The sequence below is a fragment of the Oncorhynchus tshawytscha genome, linkage group LG11, assembly GCF_018296145.1.
Source record: "Oncorhynchus tshawytscha isolate Ot180627B linkage group LG11, Otsh_v2.0, whole genome shotgun sequence".
Classification (NCBI taxonomy): domain Eukaryota; kingdom Metazoa; phylum Chordata; class Actinopteri; order Salmoniformes; family Salmonidae; genus Oncorhynchus; species Oncorhynchus tshawytscha.
In genome coordinates this window covers 27,232,788-27,250,209 of record NC_056439.1, presented here as the reverse complement: position 1 = coordinate 27,250,209, position 17,422 = coordinate 27,232,788, and the positions used below count along the sequence as shown (strand labels likewise).

General features: G+C 45.1%; 1 protein-coding gene across 3 annotated transcripts in view; it reads right to left on the bottom strand.

Annotated features, from left to right (window-relative positions):
* dph6 (diphthamine biosynthesis 6) overlaps window positions 1–17,422 on the bottom strand; it is an 87,901-nt gene that overhangs the window by 32,651 nt on the left and 37,828 nt on the right. For all 3 annotated transcript variants that reach the window (XM_042329982.1, XM_042329981.1, XM_024437092.2), the window contains exons 9-12: window positions 15,371–15,512; window positions 14,979–15,101; window positions 13,588–13,717; window positions 13,079–13,265 (exon numbers count right to left, since the gene is read on the bottom strand). In XM_042329982.1, coding sequence (XP_042185916.1) covers window positions 13,079–13,265; window positions 13,588–13,717; window positions 14,979–15,101; window positions 15,371–15,512 — 582 coding nt within the window. The remainder of the gene's footprint in view (window positions 1–13,078; window positions 13,266–13,587; window positions 13,718–14,978; window positions 15,102–15,370; window positions 15,513–17,422) is intronic.

Sequence of the window (17,422 nt, the reverse complement as noted above, 5' to 3'; positions counted from 1 at the left end):
GTCTGTCTGTCTGTGTCTGCGTGTGTCTGCGTGTGTCTGCGTGTGTGTCTGCGTGTGTGTCTGCGTGTGTGTCTGTGTGTGTGTCTGTGTGTGTCTGTGTGTGTCTGTCTGTCTGTGTCTGTGTGTCTGTTCACTCCAGTCCTGTCAGCTATGCCCACTCGTCTCTGCAGGGGGAATAAACACACCCGGGCATCACTGAATATAGTTGCTAGTTACCATAGTAATAGACTGGTCATACATCTCCCATTCCTCAGACAGTGATGGGACTGGACAGCTTGGCCGTCTTTCTTTTTATGTATGCCTTTGTTACTCTGCTATTTATACCACACAATAAAACAGAGCCACTCCCATTTTACAATGCTAAAAAAGGGGACAATATTCTCGTGGAATTTCATACCAAAGAAAAACAATATTTGGAACAGTGTTTGTGATTGGATAGTAAAAATGGATTGAGGGTTTTAATATGCATCTCTGGCTTTGACATTGTTACGTAGCATTAATCAAACATCTTTTGTGACATGGCTGGTCTATTCCCTAATGTCCTCCTTTAGACTGATCAACATTGACAAAGCTAAGAGTACATAGACTCTCACACACGCACAATGTATGACCAGTCTATTACTATGGTAACTAGCAACTATAGTGAAAAAACACACACACACACACACGCACACGCACACACACACCTGCATATTCACTCACTCCTACAGACATTAAAGCCCTTAAATGAATCTGTCAAATCACATCCATACATCCTGAGTCCTGACAGATAAATATGTGTATTCATTTTCCTTTTTCCCCCTAATATTCATCCACTGAACTTTCTATTCAATTCAATGGAGTTAATAAGTAAATAGAAATGGAGATCAGTAATTGTGTTCACTTCTCTAAGCCAATAACAAACACTAGACATGGTTTCACTGACTGTACCAGGGGAGTGGGAAAAAGGCCAACCACTACAGAAGAGAAAGCATCTCTGATCTCCAGTGACTGGCTGGGCGTGTAAGGGTCACTGCACTGGGGCATGTGGCTAGAGTGTGTGTGTGCACATGTGTGGGGAGGTCTATGCCTCTGTTCATACAGTGTGTGTAGGTGTGTATGTGAGTGTGTGAGGTATATGTGTGTGGAGGTCTATGCCTCTGTTCATACAGTGTGTGTAGGTGTGAGTGTGTGTGTGAGTGTGGTATATGTATGTGGAGGTCTATGCCTCTGTTCATACAGTGTGTAGTGTGTGTGTGAGTGTGTGAGGTATATGTGTGTGGAGGTCTATGCCTCTGTTCATACAGTGTGTGTAGGTGTGTGTGTGAGTGTGTGAGGTATATGTGTGTGGAGGTCTATGCCTCTGTTCATACAGTGTGTGTAGGTGTGTGTGTGTGAGTGTGGTATATGTGTGTGGTCTATGCCTCTGTTCATACAGTGTGTGTAGGTGTGTGAGTGTGGTATATGTGTGTGGAGGTCTATGCCTCTGTTCATACAGTGTGTGTAGGTGTGTGTGTGTGTGTGTGAGTGTGGTATATGTGTGTGGAGGTCTATGCCTCTGTTCATACAGTGTGTGTAGGTGTGTGTGTGTGTGAGTGTGTGTGTGTGAGTGTGGTATATGTGTGTGGAGGTCTATGCCTCTATTCATACAGTGTGTGTAGGTGTGTATGTGAGTGTGTGGTATATGTGTGTGGAAGTCTATGCCTCTGTTCATACAGTGTGTGTAGGTGTGTATGTGAGTGTGTGAGGTATATGTGTGTGGAGGTCTATGTCTCTGTTCATACAGTGTGTGTAGGTGTGAGTGTGTGTGTGAGTGTGGTATATGTATGTGGAGGTCTATGCCTCTGTTCATACAGTGTGTGTAGGTGTGTATGTGAGTGTGTGTGGTATATGTGTGTGGAGGTCTATGTCTCTGTTCATACAGTGTGTGTAGGTGTGAGTGTGTGTGTGAGTGTGGTATATGTATGTGGAGGTCTATGCCTCTGTTCATACAGTGTGTGTAGGTGTGTGTGTGAGTGTGTGAGTGTGTGTGGTATATGTGTGTGGAGGTCTATGCCTCTGTTCATACAGTGTGTGTAGGTGTGTGTGTGTGTGTGTGTGTGGAGTGTGTGTGTGTGTAGTGTGTATGTATATATGTGTGTGGAGGTCTATGCCTCTGTTCATACAGTGTGTGTGTGAGTGTGTGTGTGTGTGAGTGTGGTATATGTGTGTGGAGGTCTATGCCTCTGTTCATACAGTGTGTGTGTGTGTATGTGAGTGTGTGAGTGTGTGTGTGGTATATGTGTGTGGAGGTCTATGCCTCTGTTCATACAGTGTGTGTAGGTGTGTAGTGTGTGTGTGTGTGTGTGTGTGTGTGTGTGTGTGTGTGAGTGTGGTATATGTGTGTGGTGGTCTATGCCTCTGTTCATACAGTGTGTGTAGGTGTGTTCATACAGTGTGAGTGTGTGTGTGAGTGTGGTATATGTGTGTGGAGGTCTATGCCTCTGTTCATACAGTGTGTGTAGGTGTGTATGTGAGTGTGTGGTATATGTGTGTGGAAGTCTATGCCTCTGTTCATACAGTGTGTGTAGGTGTGTATGTGAGTGTGGTATATGTGTGTGGAGGTCTATGTCTCTGTTCATACAGTGTGTGTAGGTGTGTAGTGTGTGGTATATGTGTGTGGAGGTCTATGTGTTCATACAGTGTAGGTGTGTATGTGATGTGGAGGTCTATGCCTCTGTTCATACAGTGTGTGTAGGTGTGTATGTGAGTGTGGTATATGTGTGTGGAGGTCTATGCCTCTGTTCATACAGTGTGTGTAGGTGTGTATGTGAGTGTGGTATATGTGTGTGGAGGTCTATGCCTCTGTTCATACAGTGTGTGTAGGTGTGTATGTGAGTGTGTGGTATATGTATGTGGAAGTCTATGCCTCTGTTCATACAGTGTGTGTAGGTGTGTATGTGAGTGTGGTATATGTATGTGGAGGTCTATGCCTCTGTACATATAGTGTGTGTAGGTGTATGTGTGAGTGTGGTATATGTGTGTGCCTGCGATGGTGGTGGCTATCCTGTCCCTCCTTTCCGCGGCTTGTTTACATGAACCAAGCCAGTCAGACACCAATAATACATGAAGAGTTGTTCATAGCCAATCAGGATCAGTTGTCAAGGCAGGACCCATTAATGAAGACCTGTGTGTGTGTGGGGCTGTTTCTGTTTCTGTGTGTGTCATGGGTAGAGAAAGGAGGGTGACAGTGGCCCAACACAGTGAGAGCCCAATGCACTGTGACAGATCCAGTCCTTCCCATGTCCTGGGCCGATATTAGCTAATATCAGCCTCCCAAACCACGTGGCCGAGGCAGGGCTGGAGTGGGCTAGGGTAGTGTTGCCTGCCTAACACAGCCTCTTCTTCCTGGAAATGACTGCTGCCACGGGCACTCAGCCTCCATGGGGTCACAGCAGGGAGAGGAGGAGTGTGTGTGTGATGGTGGGGGGGATAAATAATGACCCCATCTCAGTCCCACCCAGCCCTGCTACTATCCACTACCACCCCCTCACACCCCTTGTACAAATGCCTCCTCATCAGATCCTGTTCTGAAAAACCAAATAAAGAATGAAAATAATATGCAAAATTGTCATTCTTTTCTGTTATCTAATGTTTTTCTCTCAATGATTCGGGTGTTTTTTATGCACAAAATCAAAAGAATTGCTGAAACCGCATCAAAACCTCGCCAAGGCATTCATGCGTTCCTTTTCAGACATTTCAAATCTTTATCCAGAACGGAGCAGAATGGAATGGCATCAAACACCTATAAACCACGTGTTGATGTATTTGATACCATTCCAGTGATTCCGCTCCAGTCATTACCACGAGCCCGTTCTCCACAATTAAGGTGCCACCAACCTCCTGTGTTGCACCTGCATATTGCCTTAACATGTTGGGTATTGACTGGGGTAAGCTGTGTACATTAGGTCGTGTTTACATCATTTGTCGCTCGCATTCCTTGAACTGAACAAACTCAATGCTAGCGAGCAAAAACAACCTGAGAAATGGACACCATACTTCACCTCAAACTATTTTAGCTGTCGGGCAGACGAACAGTGAGTACTGGACTGTCCACGTGTCTGAAATGTCATTACCAATTAATACTTTTTACCCAGACTTTTACACATTTTGGACATTTACTTTACTTTGTGGATGGAATGGGAATTACTTTTTGTTTCAGTGTGAAAATGGAACCGAAGGGGGCCTTGGGGATGCGTCTCCCACATGACCGTGGGCCTGCTGTGACTTCTACAGCACTGTCCATGGGGTTCTGCTGTGACTTCTACAACACTGTCCATGGGGTTCTGCTGTGACTTCTACAGCACTGTCCATGGGGTTCTGCTGTGACTTCTACAACACTGTCCATGGGGTTCTGCTGTGACTTCTACAACACTGTCCATGGGGTTCTGCTGTGAATTCTATAGCACTGTCCATGGGGTTCTGCTGTGACTTCTACAACACTGTCCATGGGGTTCTGCTGTGACTTCAACAACACTGTCCATGGGGTTCTGCTGTGACTTCTACAACACTGTCCATGGGGTTCTGCTGTGAATTCTACAACACTGTCCATGGGGTTCTGCTGTGACTTCAACAACACTGTCCATGGGGTTCTGCTGTGACTTCTACAACACTGTCCATGGGGTTCTGCTGTGACTTCTACAACACTGTCCATGGGGTTCAGCTGTGACTTCAACAACACTGTCCATGGGGTTCTGCTGTGACTTCTATAACACTGTCCATGGGGTTCTGCTGTGACTTCTACAACACTGTCCATGGGGTTCTGCTGTGAATTCTACAACACTGTCCATGGGGTTCTGCTGTGTCTTCTACAACACTGTCCATGGGGTTCTGCTGTGAATTCAACAACACTGTCCATGGGGTTCTGCTGTGACTTCTACAACACTGTCCATGGGGTTCTGCTGTGACTTCTACAGCACTATCACCAAGAGGTTCACCAGACAAATGGACTTAATTTACAAGTAAAGGTAGGGTTAAATGCAATTTTGCAATTTCATGTTAGGCTACTGTTTAATCATGAGAATAGACAACATGCCTTTGAATGGTTTTGATTTATCGATCTAGAATTTAGTTTTGATGAGACACTTTTTGACATTTTGAACTGCATTCAGTCATTTCGATCGTTGATATGGAAATTGAATTAGAACCTTGTTTATTAAATGTGTGTAATAATATTTCAGATAATAATATTATTATGTTTGTGTGGGTTTGTGTGCGCCATACATTGGAAGAATTGTAAATCCATTGTGAAAGGCTAAGCTTGTGTTTCAAATTATTCGGATGAAATGTGGTTTTATAGCGCCACCCATCAGTTGTAACTGTGGATGCTACATCGGCCTATGGCTGAGCTGAGATGAGCAGTGTGTCATTTTATCAGATATGAAATGAAATATGCCGCCATCGGAGGCTATCGCTTGTGTATCTTGGCTATATTGGTATTTATATTTGGTGCAAATTTCTGTTAACAGCATGTCAACATGTCACTCTGGTTGTTGAAGCTATCTGTTGTATGGTGAACTTAGACTTCACCAAGGTTTATTTGTGAGTAAATCTGGCTTTGATAATAGCCGGTGCCTACCCAGCCACCAACCTCACCGCACGTCACTGCCTCACACATACACACACATACTCATCCATGCGCACACAAATATACACAGACGCCCAACCCCCGTCCTCTGATTCCACCACTGTCCTCATCACAGAGACCACGTCCAGAGCAGAGACCATGTGTCAGGGCAAATATCCGTCTCCTTAAATGGGCTTGTTTTAGGGAAGACGAGGGTAAGGAGGGGGTGGAGACCCTGTTGTTGTTCTCCACTTAAATCCACCAGACCCCCAAGTGCAGTGTGTGGTAGTTGTAATTTTAGCCAGCCAGCTACTGGGACAGGAGAGTTACCTCAGCCACTCTGGTGACTCACAGAGGGACAGAGACGTACGGATGCTCAGTCACTCTCACTAGGGGCCTACGTGTCCCATAATGTTTGTGTGTGAGCATGCGTGTTCATCTCTGTGTGTAACTATCTGTTTTGAACCCAGTGTACTTGTCCTGTCACTCATCTATGAGAACCATGGCTAGTCATAGGTGAATCATTATTAGGCCAATGCCTGACCCTGTACTGGTGAGTCTGTGTGTACTACTAGGCTCTGGGGCATACCACCGACATGCCATTCAGGTAAGGCCTTATCGGGTATGAAAGGTGAGTGGTATGTTTGTCAAGCTCAAGATTGTACAGTTGACCCCAACGTTTGGGCAAGATGAGTACGGTCTGAGTGAGTCCGTATAGACGTACACAGATGATGTTCAGAGACGAGACAAGAAGTTAGACCCGCTTGGGACATTAACCACAACGGTCAGTCCAAAAAGCCGTTGTGAATCACCACCTTCCAAAACAAAGTAACGTATTACTTTTTCTAGGACTCAGATATTCAACTGAGGGAAAAAACTAAAACATATTTTGACATACGTCAACTAATTCCAGCTCCAACACAAATCCATGTATAACATCCTCCAAGGAAACTGTGGCCACTGACTGAACGAAAAGAAAAGTACCCTCATCTTCAATCTCTCGGCTGATCAAACCCTTCTAGCTGCAAAGCTCATTTTTCATCAGCTCAATTACTCGACAACTGTTTCGCTCTCTCCCCCTCCTTTTCCCCTTGCCTCCTCCTCCTCCTCCCTTCTCCTCCTCGGTTGGAAGTGATCATTTGTTCTTTTATTAGAGCTGATAACATCCCCTGCATTGTCTGCCAGCGCTCGTTGGAGAGCCGCCCCTACTGTTCTAGCCTCCAGCACTACTCCGTATTATTGGTGCATTATTTCACCCATGCCCTGCTCTTTTATCAAGCGCTTTCGAAGTAATGTTAATAGACTCGAAAATGTTGACATTTATGAAGTATAGGCCGTGTTTATGAAGAAATCCATAAAGTATGACAGGGAGGCGAGGTGAAAGCGGGTGTTTTAGTATATTATGGAGAAGGGGAGAGCCGTTAGGGGCCCTGAAAGAGGCCTCCGCAAAGAGCGCACATTTATTATGGGATTATTTTTGTTGTATTAAAAATGAAGTTAAACGTTCAAATTAATCAGTACATACTGTGTATCTGTCCTCGCACGCACGCACGCATGCATGCACACACGCACATACACTCACACACACACACGTCTGACTTGCATAGATCTTTCTGGGCCCCTGAAGCTAGACGCCTCCTTTTTAGAGTAGCTAATTACCCTCCTGTGGTAATTTAGGTGCATGTTGCCTCCACTGGCTGGCGGACTGGGTGGGGGGGGGTGAGGGAGGGAGGGGTGATGGAAGAGAAGGGCGGGGGGGACAATGAGGTGTGGATGTAAGCTCTTTATGGCTGTGAAATATTCAGAGGAAGAACAACTTGCCATAAAACAAAGCACTTAGCTTAATATTGGCTATTGATCAAAAGCTAAGCTTTCTTTTTTCTCCCTCTCCCAACCTGAAACTCAGTCAGTCAGTCATGAAGCTCTATTGGCTCCCTAATCATCAATCAGAGAACCCTCACATATAGTGCTTCATCTTTATATGAGAGGAGGGAATCCCTCCCTATGTTCTCTTCAGATAGAACCAGAGAGCGGACAGACAGGCCTAAGTGGGAGGTTCTGCCTAACTTGACCTGTGAACTTGCCCAACAAGAGGGTCAGCCTCAGCTCAGCTCATTGTTTTAACACATTTAGCCTCCCTTAAGAAGATTATTCAAATTCTACGGCCCACCACGCTTCTGCTCCTCCCTTTGACACTAAGCGCCAACGTCAGGTCCACTTTCCCCTCCATGCTTCCGAGTCCACTTTCACAATTTTCAAAATCCAATGCAAATCCTATTGCAGGCTCGCGAGAGGCTTCCGCAATATTGAATGTCACTCACAATTAGGGGAGTGAAGGAAGGGTGAGCGGTGAGCAGAGCGTTGGCCTGGCAACCTGAAGCTAACCCCGCTAGCTCCCCAAACGCTCTTCTACAATTTGATCAGTGAATATCATTACCCCACCAAATGTCCCAGGGGTGCTCCATTTACCTTAACACAGGAAAGAGGATATGTTTAACAACCATTTAACTGATGCTGCTGCTGCAGCTCAGGAGTAAATCTGGCACCACTGTGTTTGTGCCTGTAATGCTGCTCCAAAGGGATTGTGATTGTGGGGAATAGAATGGGCAGCACTAAATCGAATAGGTGTGAATAAAATTTGGTTGAATGCATTCAGTTGTGCAACTGACTAGGTATCCCCTTTCCTTTCCAATTCCATTTGGGACTCCTGCTGTTAACTAGCATGCTGGTTAATGAAGGGTCAATTTTCTCCGTCTGGCAACCCACAAGCTTAATCATCTGTTATGAGTACAAATGGGTTTCTCTTTACAAAGACGTGGATGCTACAGAATATGGGACTTTTTCCTGTTATTATTATGATAATGGGACAGTGTGGTTGTGGAAGCTGAGTGATACTAAGTGACTTGACTCAACAACGGAGTAATATCTGTTTTTATGACAGTTTTAAGAAAGTTTTCCTGGCATAACTTGATGGTTGTTGTAAATAGCATGGGTGGTTTCAAAAGCTGAAACCGTAGACGTTTTCTTTGATATATTCTTTACTAAAGCTGGAACTGCTCTTTTTTACACCAGTGATTGATGTGATACAACAGGGGCATTTTGGATAATTCAATTATGCAAAGAATGTAGACAAAGCATGAGTCTGGAGAGAATTCGCATTAAATCACTGATAAACATCAAAATACCAAAACAGGAACAAATTGGTTGGAAGAGGAACTCTGATCTCTGGTATTGTATCTTAAGGCAGAGCAGTGACCACAATCAAATGTGTAACCCCTGAAGAAAACCCTCATTACCTATATCACTGCTAATAATATGTACACATGACCTCCAAGCAGAAACTAATCAAGGGTGTAACAGAAAATGCATAAACAAACCACAAATTAAATTATTGTCCCTTCTTTGTGAGCCTCCCGGTTGATTTCACCTTAACGATGGTAACCAAAACACACCCAAAGGGCCTGCCGCGACGGCATCATAAAGGTTAACATATTCTGTACATCAGCAGCGCAGATAGGGATCTGTCAGATTGCCAGATGATATCAACAGTTAGTCTGAGATTAGGGAGAGAGAAAGTGGAGCAGACAGACAGACAGACAGAGCGGTCCAACATCTATCACACGCCACCACGTCAAGCGTTTCTTCCCATGACACTCTCTGGTCTACCACCAGTCCTGCTCCCAGTCCTAGTCAGATCTAGCATGCCCAGCGTGCCAGGCCTGTCAGGAGCCATGTGCTGTCCCTCACACTGGCCACTTTAGCATTCTGCCATATTCAGCCTACTGTCATTGTCAGTGCAAACCCTCAAACTGGCCATTTCAGCCTACTGCCTTATTCAGTGGGTCTCAACAGCCACATGGAAGCGATTTAACAACAGGCCCAAAACTTCAAACAATAGACTTCACCAAACAACGTATTGCCATAAAGCAAGACAATGCAATCATTCCTAAATTAAACTTGAATCATTTCTCTCTGTGTGACGGTTACATCAAACTGACAACTTCTTCAGGGGAAATAATTAAGACCACAGAATATTTAATATAATTTGAGCTGTTCTTCCCCTCCCCCTTTCTTTAATAGGATCCCACTCATTATCTCCTAAAGTGGGATAGAGGGGGTTTGAGGGAGGTGGTTTTGGTCTCAGACTGCCTCTCCTCTGTCAGTCTAAAGTGCATTCAAAAGTATTCAGACCGCTTCTCTTTTTCCCCATTTTGTTACGTTACACCCTTATTCTAAAATGGATTAAAAAAAAGAAGAATTCTCCTCAATCTACACACAATACCCCTACACTCTTCTTGTACTGCACTGTTGGTTAAGGGCTTGTAAGTAAGCATTTCACGTTAAGGTCTACACTTGCTGAATTTGGCGCATGTGACAAATAAAGATTGATTTGATTTGAATGACAAGTAAAACACGTTTTTTAGACATATTTGCAAATATATTCAAAATTAAAAATGGAAATACCTAATTTACATAAGAATTCATACCCTTTGCTATGAGACTCGGAATTGAGCTCAGGTGCATCCTGTTTCAGTTGATCATTCTTGAGATGTTTCTACAACTTAATTGGAGTCCACCTGTGATAAATTCAATTGATTGGACATGATATGGAAAGGCACACACTTGTCTATATAAGGTCCCACAGTTTACAGTGCATGTCAGAGCAAAAACCAAGCCATGAGATTGAAGGAATTGTCCATAGAGCTCCGAGACAGAACTGTGTCGAGGCACAGATCTTGGGAAGGGTACCAAAACATTTCTGCAGCATTGAAGGTCCCCAAGAACACAGTGCCTACATCATTCTTAAATGGAAGAAGTTGGAACCACCAAGACTCTTCCTATAGCTGGCCGCCTGGCCAAACTGAGCAATCGGGGGAGAAGGGCCTTGGTATGGGAGGTGACCAAGAATCTGATGGTCATGTTGACAGAGCTCCAGAGTTCCTATGCGGAGATGGGAGAACCTTCCAGAAGGACAACCATCTCTGCAGCACTCCACCAATCTGGCCTTTATGGAAGTGGCCAGACGGAAGCCACTCCTCAGTATAAGGCACATGTCAGCCTGCTTGGAGTTTGCCAAATGGCACCTAAAGACTCTCAGACCATGAGAAACAAGATTATCTGGTCTCATGAAACCAAGATTTAACTCATTGGCCTGAATGTCAAGCGCCACGTCTGGAGGAAACCTGGCACCATCCCTACAGTGAAACATGGTGGTGGCAGCATCATGCTGTGGGGATGTTTTTCAGCAGGAGGGACTGGGAGACTAGTCAGGATCGAGGGAAAAATGAACGGAACAAAGTACAGAGAGATCCTTGATGAAAACCTGCTCCAGAGCACTCAAGACCTCAGACTGGGGAAAAGGTTCACCTTCTAACAGGACAACCCTGAGCACACAGCCAAGACAACGCAGGAGTGGCTTCGGGACAAGTCTCAATTTCCTTGAGTGGCCCAGCCAGAGCCCAGACTTGAATCTGATCGAACATCTCTGGAGAGACCTGAAAATAGATATGCAGTGACGGTCCCCATGCAACCTGACAGAGTTTTAAAGTATCTGCAGAGAAGAATGGCAGAAACTCCCCAAATTCAGGTGTGTCGAGCTTGTAGCATCATTCCCAAGACTTGAGGCTGTAATCACTGCCAAAGGTGTTTCAACAAATGATTGAATAAAGGGTCTGAATACTTATGTAAATGTGATATTGAAGTTTTCATTTTATATTTTTAAAAATGTTTGAAACTGTTTTGCTTTGTCATTACGGGGTATTGTGTGTAGATTGATGAGGGGAACACAACTATTTAATCCATTTCAGAATAAGGCTGTAACGTAACAAAATGTGTACAAAGTCAAGGGATCTGAATACTTTCCGAATGCACTGTATATTGTTGACGCGACCCCAATGCTAGGCTATATTGTCACGGCAACATTCGCCACCACGGCGACAGCAGTTTCTCATTAAGGCGTGAGTTGTGGGGCAACTCATCTGCATGCTCAATAGCGAGGGCCTAATTGTACCAAGATGTAAAATTCTTCCCCTAAAACACAGTGATGTTGCATCACATCCGGCCGTGATTGGGAGTCCCTTAGGGTGGCGCACAATTGGCCCAGCGTCGTCCGTGTTCGGCCGGGGTAGGCCGTCATTGTAAATAAGAATTTGTTCTTAACTGACTTGTCGAATTTAATAAACGTTAAATTAAAAAATTTAAAAATGTTGTTCATATATTTGTGTTCTATTTGAACCAGTATAGCATGGAGGTAGAGTCAGCAGGCTGAGAGACAAGCTAATGTCTTTGGGATCATTCTACAGAGTTCAGTGCAAACAAATCCGATTTCATTGTTTTCTGGGGAAATTGCTTTGGATTTTGAATGATCAGGAATAATCACATTAATAGAGACAACTGCTTCTGTTGTTTAAAGGTGAAACAACATATAACTGTTAGTTTGTATGTCACTAAGGGTCTACGGTACAAGCGTAGGCTCTGAGCGTCGTATATGAGCAGGATAAAAGAATACACATCCTGCACTACATGCTTATCCAAGGCTCATTTAACAATCTGAGGCTTGAATTATTCATGTCAATAATAACAGCTATAACTTTATTGATCCCCTAAAATGTCTGAACCTTCTTATCCTTCTATGAGATCAACAACAGTGTGCACAGCATGATATCATTACTCTGTAAGTTATCCCCAACACTCAACGGTTCTACCTCAACCATCCATCCATACACACGTGTTCTTACTCATCGGAGGTTTTGGATGGGAGATCAAGGTCGTTGTGGATGAGATGGACACTTTCCTTGTTGACAGTAACTTGACAAGTGTAATCCCCAGTACAGAGTGGGTAAACAGACAGCACCAGCCGCCCACGCAACCACGGATACACTCACTTCCTGTGTTCTCTCCTGTTGAGCTGAGTCGGTGTGTTTAAACAATAAGAAAAAACCTTCCATCCTACAAACTTCACACACGAATGCGGATGTAGATAGACACGCGTATACACACACCCACATACACAAGGCTACATTCTCCAAACTTTACAAAAGTGCAGACAAATACACACTCTCAGACTACAAACTTCAGTGAAATCACAGCTTTGTATCCTAGTCGGATTTCAAAGGCTATGTATTTGTTTCTAGTTCCTCGTCAGACTCAAACAACAAAGTTGTAGCTAGTTATAATGATCCCTGGAATGATCAACCATTCTTATCGATTTGTCTTTCACTGAGAGTTCTCTATGCACCACTCTGCTCCTTGTAAGCCCCTAGAAACACAAGACTGTCTTTCCCCATCTCGCCACTTAGCCATCAGTCTCCCCCCTAACCTCTTGATGCTTGTTAGTCCCCAGTATAAATCTAAAGAGGCACACATATATCCCCAACCCAACCACCACACCCCCTCTCCATGTTTCTACTAAGTTCCTTGGAATCTAAAAGACCCAACCCAGCCATCCATCCCACCACCCTCCCCTCCATCTCCCCTCCCGTAGGGGTCTCTTACCCTGAGGGCCTGGCTGTAGGGCCCGATGTTGGCGGGAGCCCAGTGGGACAGGCTCTGGACATGAAGAGCCTCTCTGTGGTGAAAGGTAGCCTCCTGCTGGGCCTCCTGTGGCTCCGGGGGCCAGTCGTGGAGCAGACAGTCCATCTGGAGGAGCTGACCGGCAGGTAGAGGTGCCTGGACACACACCCTTGAGAGGTGGAGGGAGGGATAAAGATGAGGGGAGGACATGAATGAACAGAGCCTGATGATATGACCTGTATACTCATCAACTGTTTACTGAGAGTGAAGGATTTAGTGAGGATATGTGATTGTCTCTGCTTTTTGGGTGAGGGGTCAGTCTAAGGGTGCTAAATAGTCTGTATGCTCTTCTCCTTATCCCCGGTCCTTCATCTGCTCTGATCTAAGAACGCAGGAAAGGTGTGTGTAAATAACATTAATACGAGGTAGGAGACAGGGAGGGGAAACCTCTCTAGACAATATAGAGGCAGCCTACTGGTCCATTATGGTACCTGGCAGGGGGGTTTATGCCAAAGTGGGTGGTGTAGACTTTGTTGAGTGAAATGAAGTCCTCCATGTTCCTCACATACAGGTGAACCAGAACAATATGCTTCAGCTGCCAGCCTCTCCTCTCCAGCTCAGCTACACAGGACAAAGACACCGATTACAGATACACACACAAATATTTGTCATTGTAGGGAGAACACAACCTGTTTAGGTTGCTAAATGATTGTGGTGATACTTGGGAATGCACATTGAGCTATGTTTACCTTGACATAGTTCTGAGAGTCATGTTTTTTTTTCATCCCATGCATTGTACACATCTCCCTTAAAGAGCACAGGGAACGCAAGGGGCTTGAAGCAAGGCCTTTCTCCCCCTTATAATATGATTTGGCATCAAGTTTGTTTTCCTTTGCCGACGCTGGCATCTCAGAGTACTTCACACACTTCGCCCTCATACAAAGAGGTTCTCCATTAAATATTAACTCCTTTAATATTGTCTCTGCGCTCTGAAGGCTGTTCAGCCGCGTACCACGATTAAATATGCTTTTCATCTTTCTACCCTTTTTCTCCCCCAATTCAGATGCACTATTAAAGTGTGCACTTTTAGAAAAAAAGTTCTGCAGGGCGAAAAAGAGCTAACCCACACAGCGTGCCTGTGTAAGTGTGTGAGAGTGAGTGTCTGTTTGAAGAGGAGCGGGGTGTGCTCCGCTCTGGGTTCATTTAAATTGTCTGTCCATTCCGTCCCTGTGATGGACAAAGCAGCTGACACGTGGGCCTCTTTAATGCTTTGCCTCCCAAACTTAAAAAGAGCATTTGTGAATACAGAGCTGATCGCTCCCCTGCTTTTTGCTCAGGCCCAGCCTGCCGCACCTCTTCAAGTGCATTTTGCTAACACAACAAGGAGAAAAAAAGGTGTCCTGGGAACAAAGGAGTTTTCCCCCTTTGTTTTCTCAATTGTCTGGTTTGAGGGTTAAACCTCGCAAAGGGGTTACAGAGCACTGTCCACCACTCCAATATCCCAAGCACCAACCACTCCAATATCCCAAGCACCAACCACTCCAATATCCCAAGCACCAACCACTCCAATATCCCAAGCACCAACCACTTAATACATTCTATATTCCTGATATCACCTCTAGTAAAAGCAGTCCCGAACCTTCTCTTCCCTCAATAGTTCTAAATGTTTATTTGATTGAAGCGAACATAGATTATTTAGGGTTAGGGCATTAGTCTGAGTTTGTGACTTATCACTAGAGTTCCTGAGAACCTAAAGAATTTTCAAGTAGCCTTGGGAAAGTCTGTTTTTTGAACTTGTGATGCACTAGTTTGCAGCATCAGAGTTACAAGCTAGTTTGCAGTCAGTATACTTTCCCCCCTGTTTTGCTGTACTGAACTGCACCTTGTAGCAGAGTGAATGCTGTATTGGTCTGACTCTGGATCCCTGGGTCTGGGCTGTGAAGCCCGGTGATGCCTGAGATCCACTGGTAGCCCCTGGAGCTTTTAGGTGAGCAGGACGGGAAGTCTGGAGGGAGAGATATATTTTGGAAGATATGAAGAGTATTTTTAACAGCTAAATCATATGTATACGACAGCTAAGTAATACTTCATTCAGAATTATGGACAGTATGGACCGTAATAAAACATGTCATTCCTAAACAGTCATAAATGTATGCTCTTAGAACGACAGCTCTTGTCAAGTGATCACTCAAAAGAGCTAGCATAATGACACTGGCCACATGACACAGAGCACGCACACACACACACACACGCACACACACGCACGCGCCTCACCACGGCCCCGATGACAACTAAGGTCGCCATTTGATGTAAATTCTTCCTGGATGTCTTCAGCTTGATCAGCCTCCTCAGTCATCTTTTCAATGACACTCTGGCAAGGACAACTACCGAGGGGCAAAGCACTCGCCACCGGGCCCTGCAGTAAAACACCAGCAGGGGATACATCAAGCCAAACAGACACAGCCCCAAAATCACATAACTACACACAACCAGCGCAAACAACCAAACAGAGCACAATTTGTTTTTTCAAGAAGCCGCCACTACACAGGCTAGGCTATGTATGTCACTATGTTTCTGACGAGGGCCTAGCCACAAATAACTTCAAGGTGAATGAATATGAAACAACATGCTAACATATTCATGAATTACACCAAGCAGGGAGGGGCGGCAGGCGGATGGATTTTCTGATACTGTAAATTCAATCATGCCGGCTGTCACTCTTCTTGACTCCTAGCTTTGCTTTGACATGCTTTGGGTTTCACCACACTGGTGTTTTATTCATTTGTTTGTATTTACAACTTTGCCTCCATACCCTCTTCTTAAAATTTTTTTTAAAAACATTAGCATTCTCAACGGCGTACATATTACCTGCCAAATTCCACCAGGGCGTAAAACATTTAAATACATATTTCAAATGTTCTTAGCAACTAATCCCCCCTCCCCCTTCACCCCCACCTTCCTGCTGTCAGCTGCATTTGGCCATATGATAATCAAATTAATTATACTGCAGCCCCTCTCGGTTGCTGCCTACACAGGGAGGGAAAACTGAGGGGCAAATGATGGAGGGCCGTAATGTCCCCACCCCCTGTGTTGCCCACCGCCCGCCCCAGTGCCGTCTCCTCTAGTCCTCTAGTGCTGGTGTCAGAGCTGATCTGTCACCCTGATGGAAAGAGCTTTGGACTGCAGCATGAGGGCAGGTTCTCCTCTCCCCTGAGTCCCAGGCCCAGGGAATCTCCCTGCTCTTCCCTCAAACAGCGACCCGGGGGGTTGGGGGATGTGTGTGTGTGTGTGTGTGTGTGTGTGTGGGGGGGGGGGGTAGAAAATACATAGCTGTAGGTATGGAGGATGGAAGCTGGAGGGTCACCGGGGTTGAAGGGTATGATTTCTGTCCATAATAACACACACAAACACACACAAAAACCATACCCTGGAGCACTGGCCTGCTAGGGGCCGCTCCCACCCGTGTGACCCCTGTGATCCCCTGTGAACCCCCTGTGTACCCCCTCACACACAAACATACACACAGATTAATGCAGCTCGTACAGCTCCTCTCCTCTATGAGATACAACTCTCATCCTTTTTGTTCCAAGTTGGTTCTTTCTCTCACCATTCTTTAATGGTTTTCTTTATTACAAATACAATGCATAGAGTAACTGACAAAGATGCTGCTGTTTACTAAGCTTGTTGCTTTTATTTAGTTTCCCGCCTTTCTCTTAGTCACTGGTTGTAGGCTCCAATCCGCTAAGATAATTAGTGGCGACCAGACCACTGTAATACTGTTCAACGGAGGGGCTGTTGTGTTACACACAACCTTATCTGACATCATAGTTAACTGTGTAGACCTAGGTTGACCAAATCTAAGGATACATACACTTCTTGGTCCTCTTCTACCCTACCAGACCAGAGGCAGCCAGAAGGAAACCAACGAGAACAACGTTGCAAGGTGAAAAGTGACATGAGTCAATCCAATGTGTTGCATGGGTACATACAGTCAATGTGCAAAAAGCCAGGGCATTATCCCTATGACTTTATCCCTCCACCTTTACTCACCTCTACCATTCCTTACTCCGCTCCATCCCCCCATCCCTCCACCTTTACTCACCTCTACCATTCCTTACTCCGCTCCATCCCCCATCCCTCCACCTTTATCCCCTACCATTCCTTACTCCGCTCCATCCCCCCATCCCTCTATCCCCCCACCGTGTTCGCTTAACCAGCTACCAGAATCCTAAATGCCTTCATTTGAGCAGACATGTTTATTAAGCCAGGCCTAGTTTCAGGCAGGAGTGAATATTGCAGATGTCAAAGTAGGCCATGTGGGGCCAG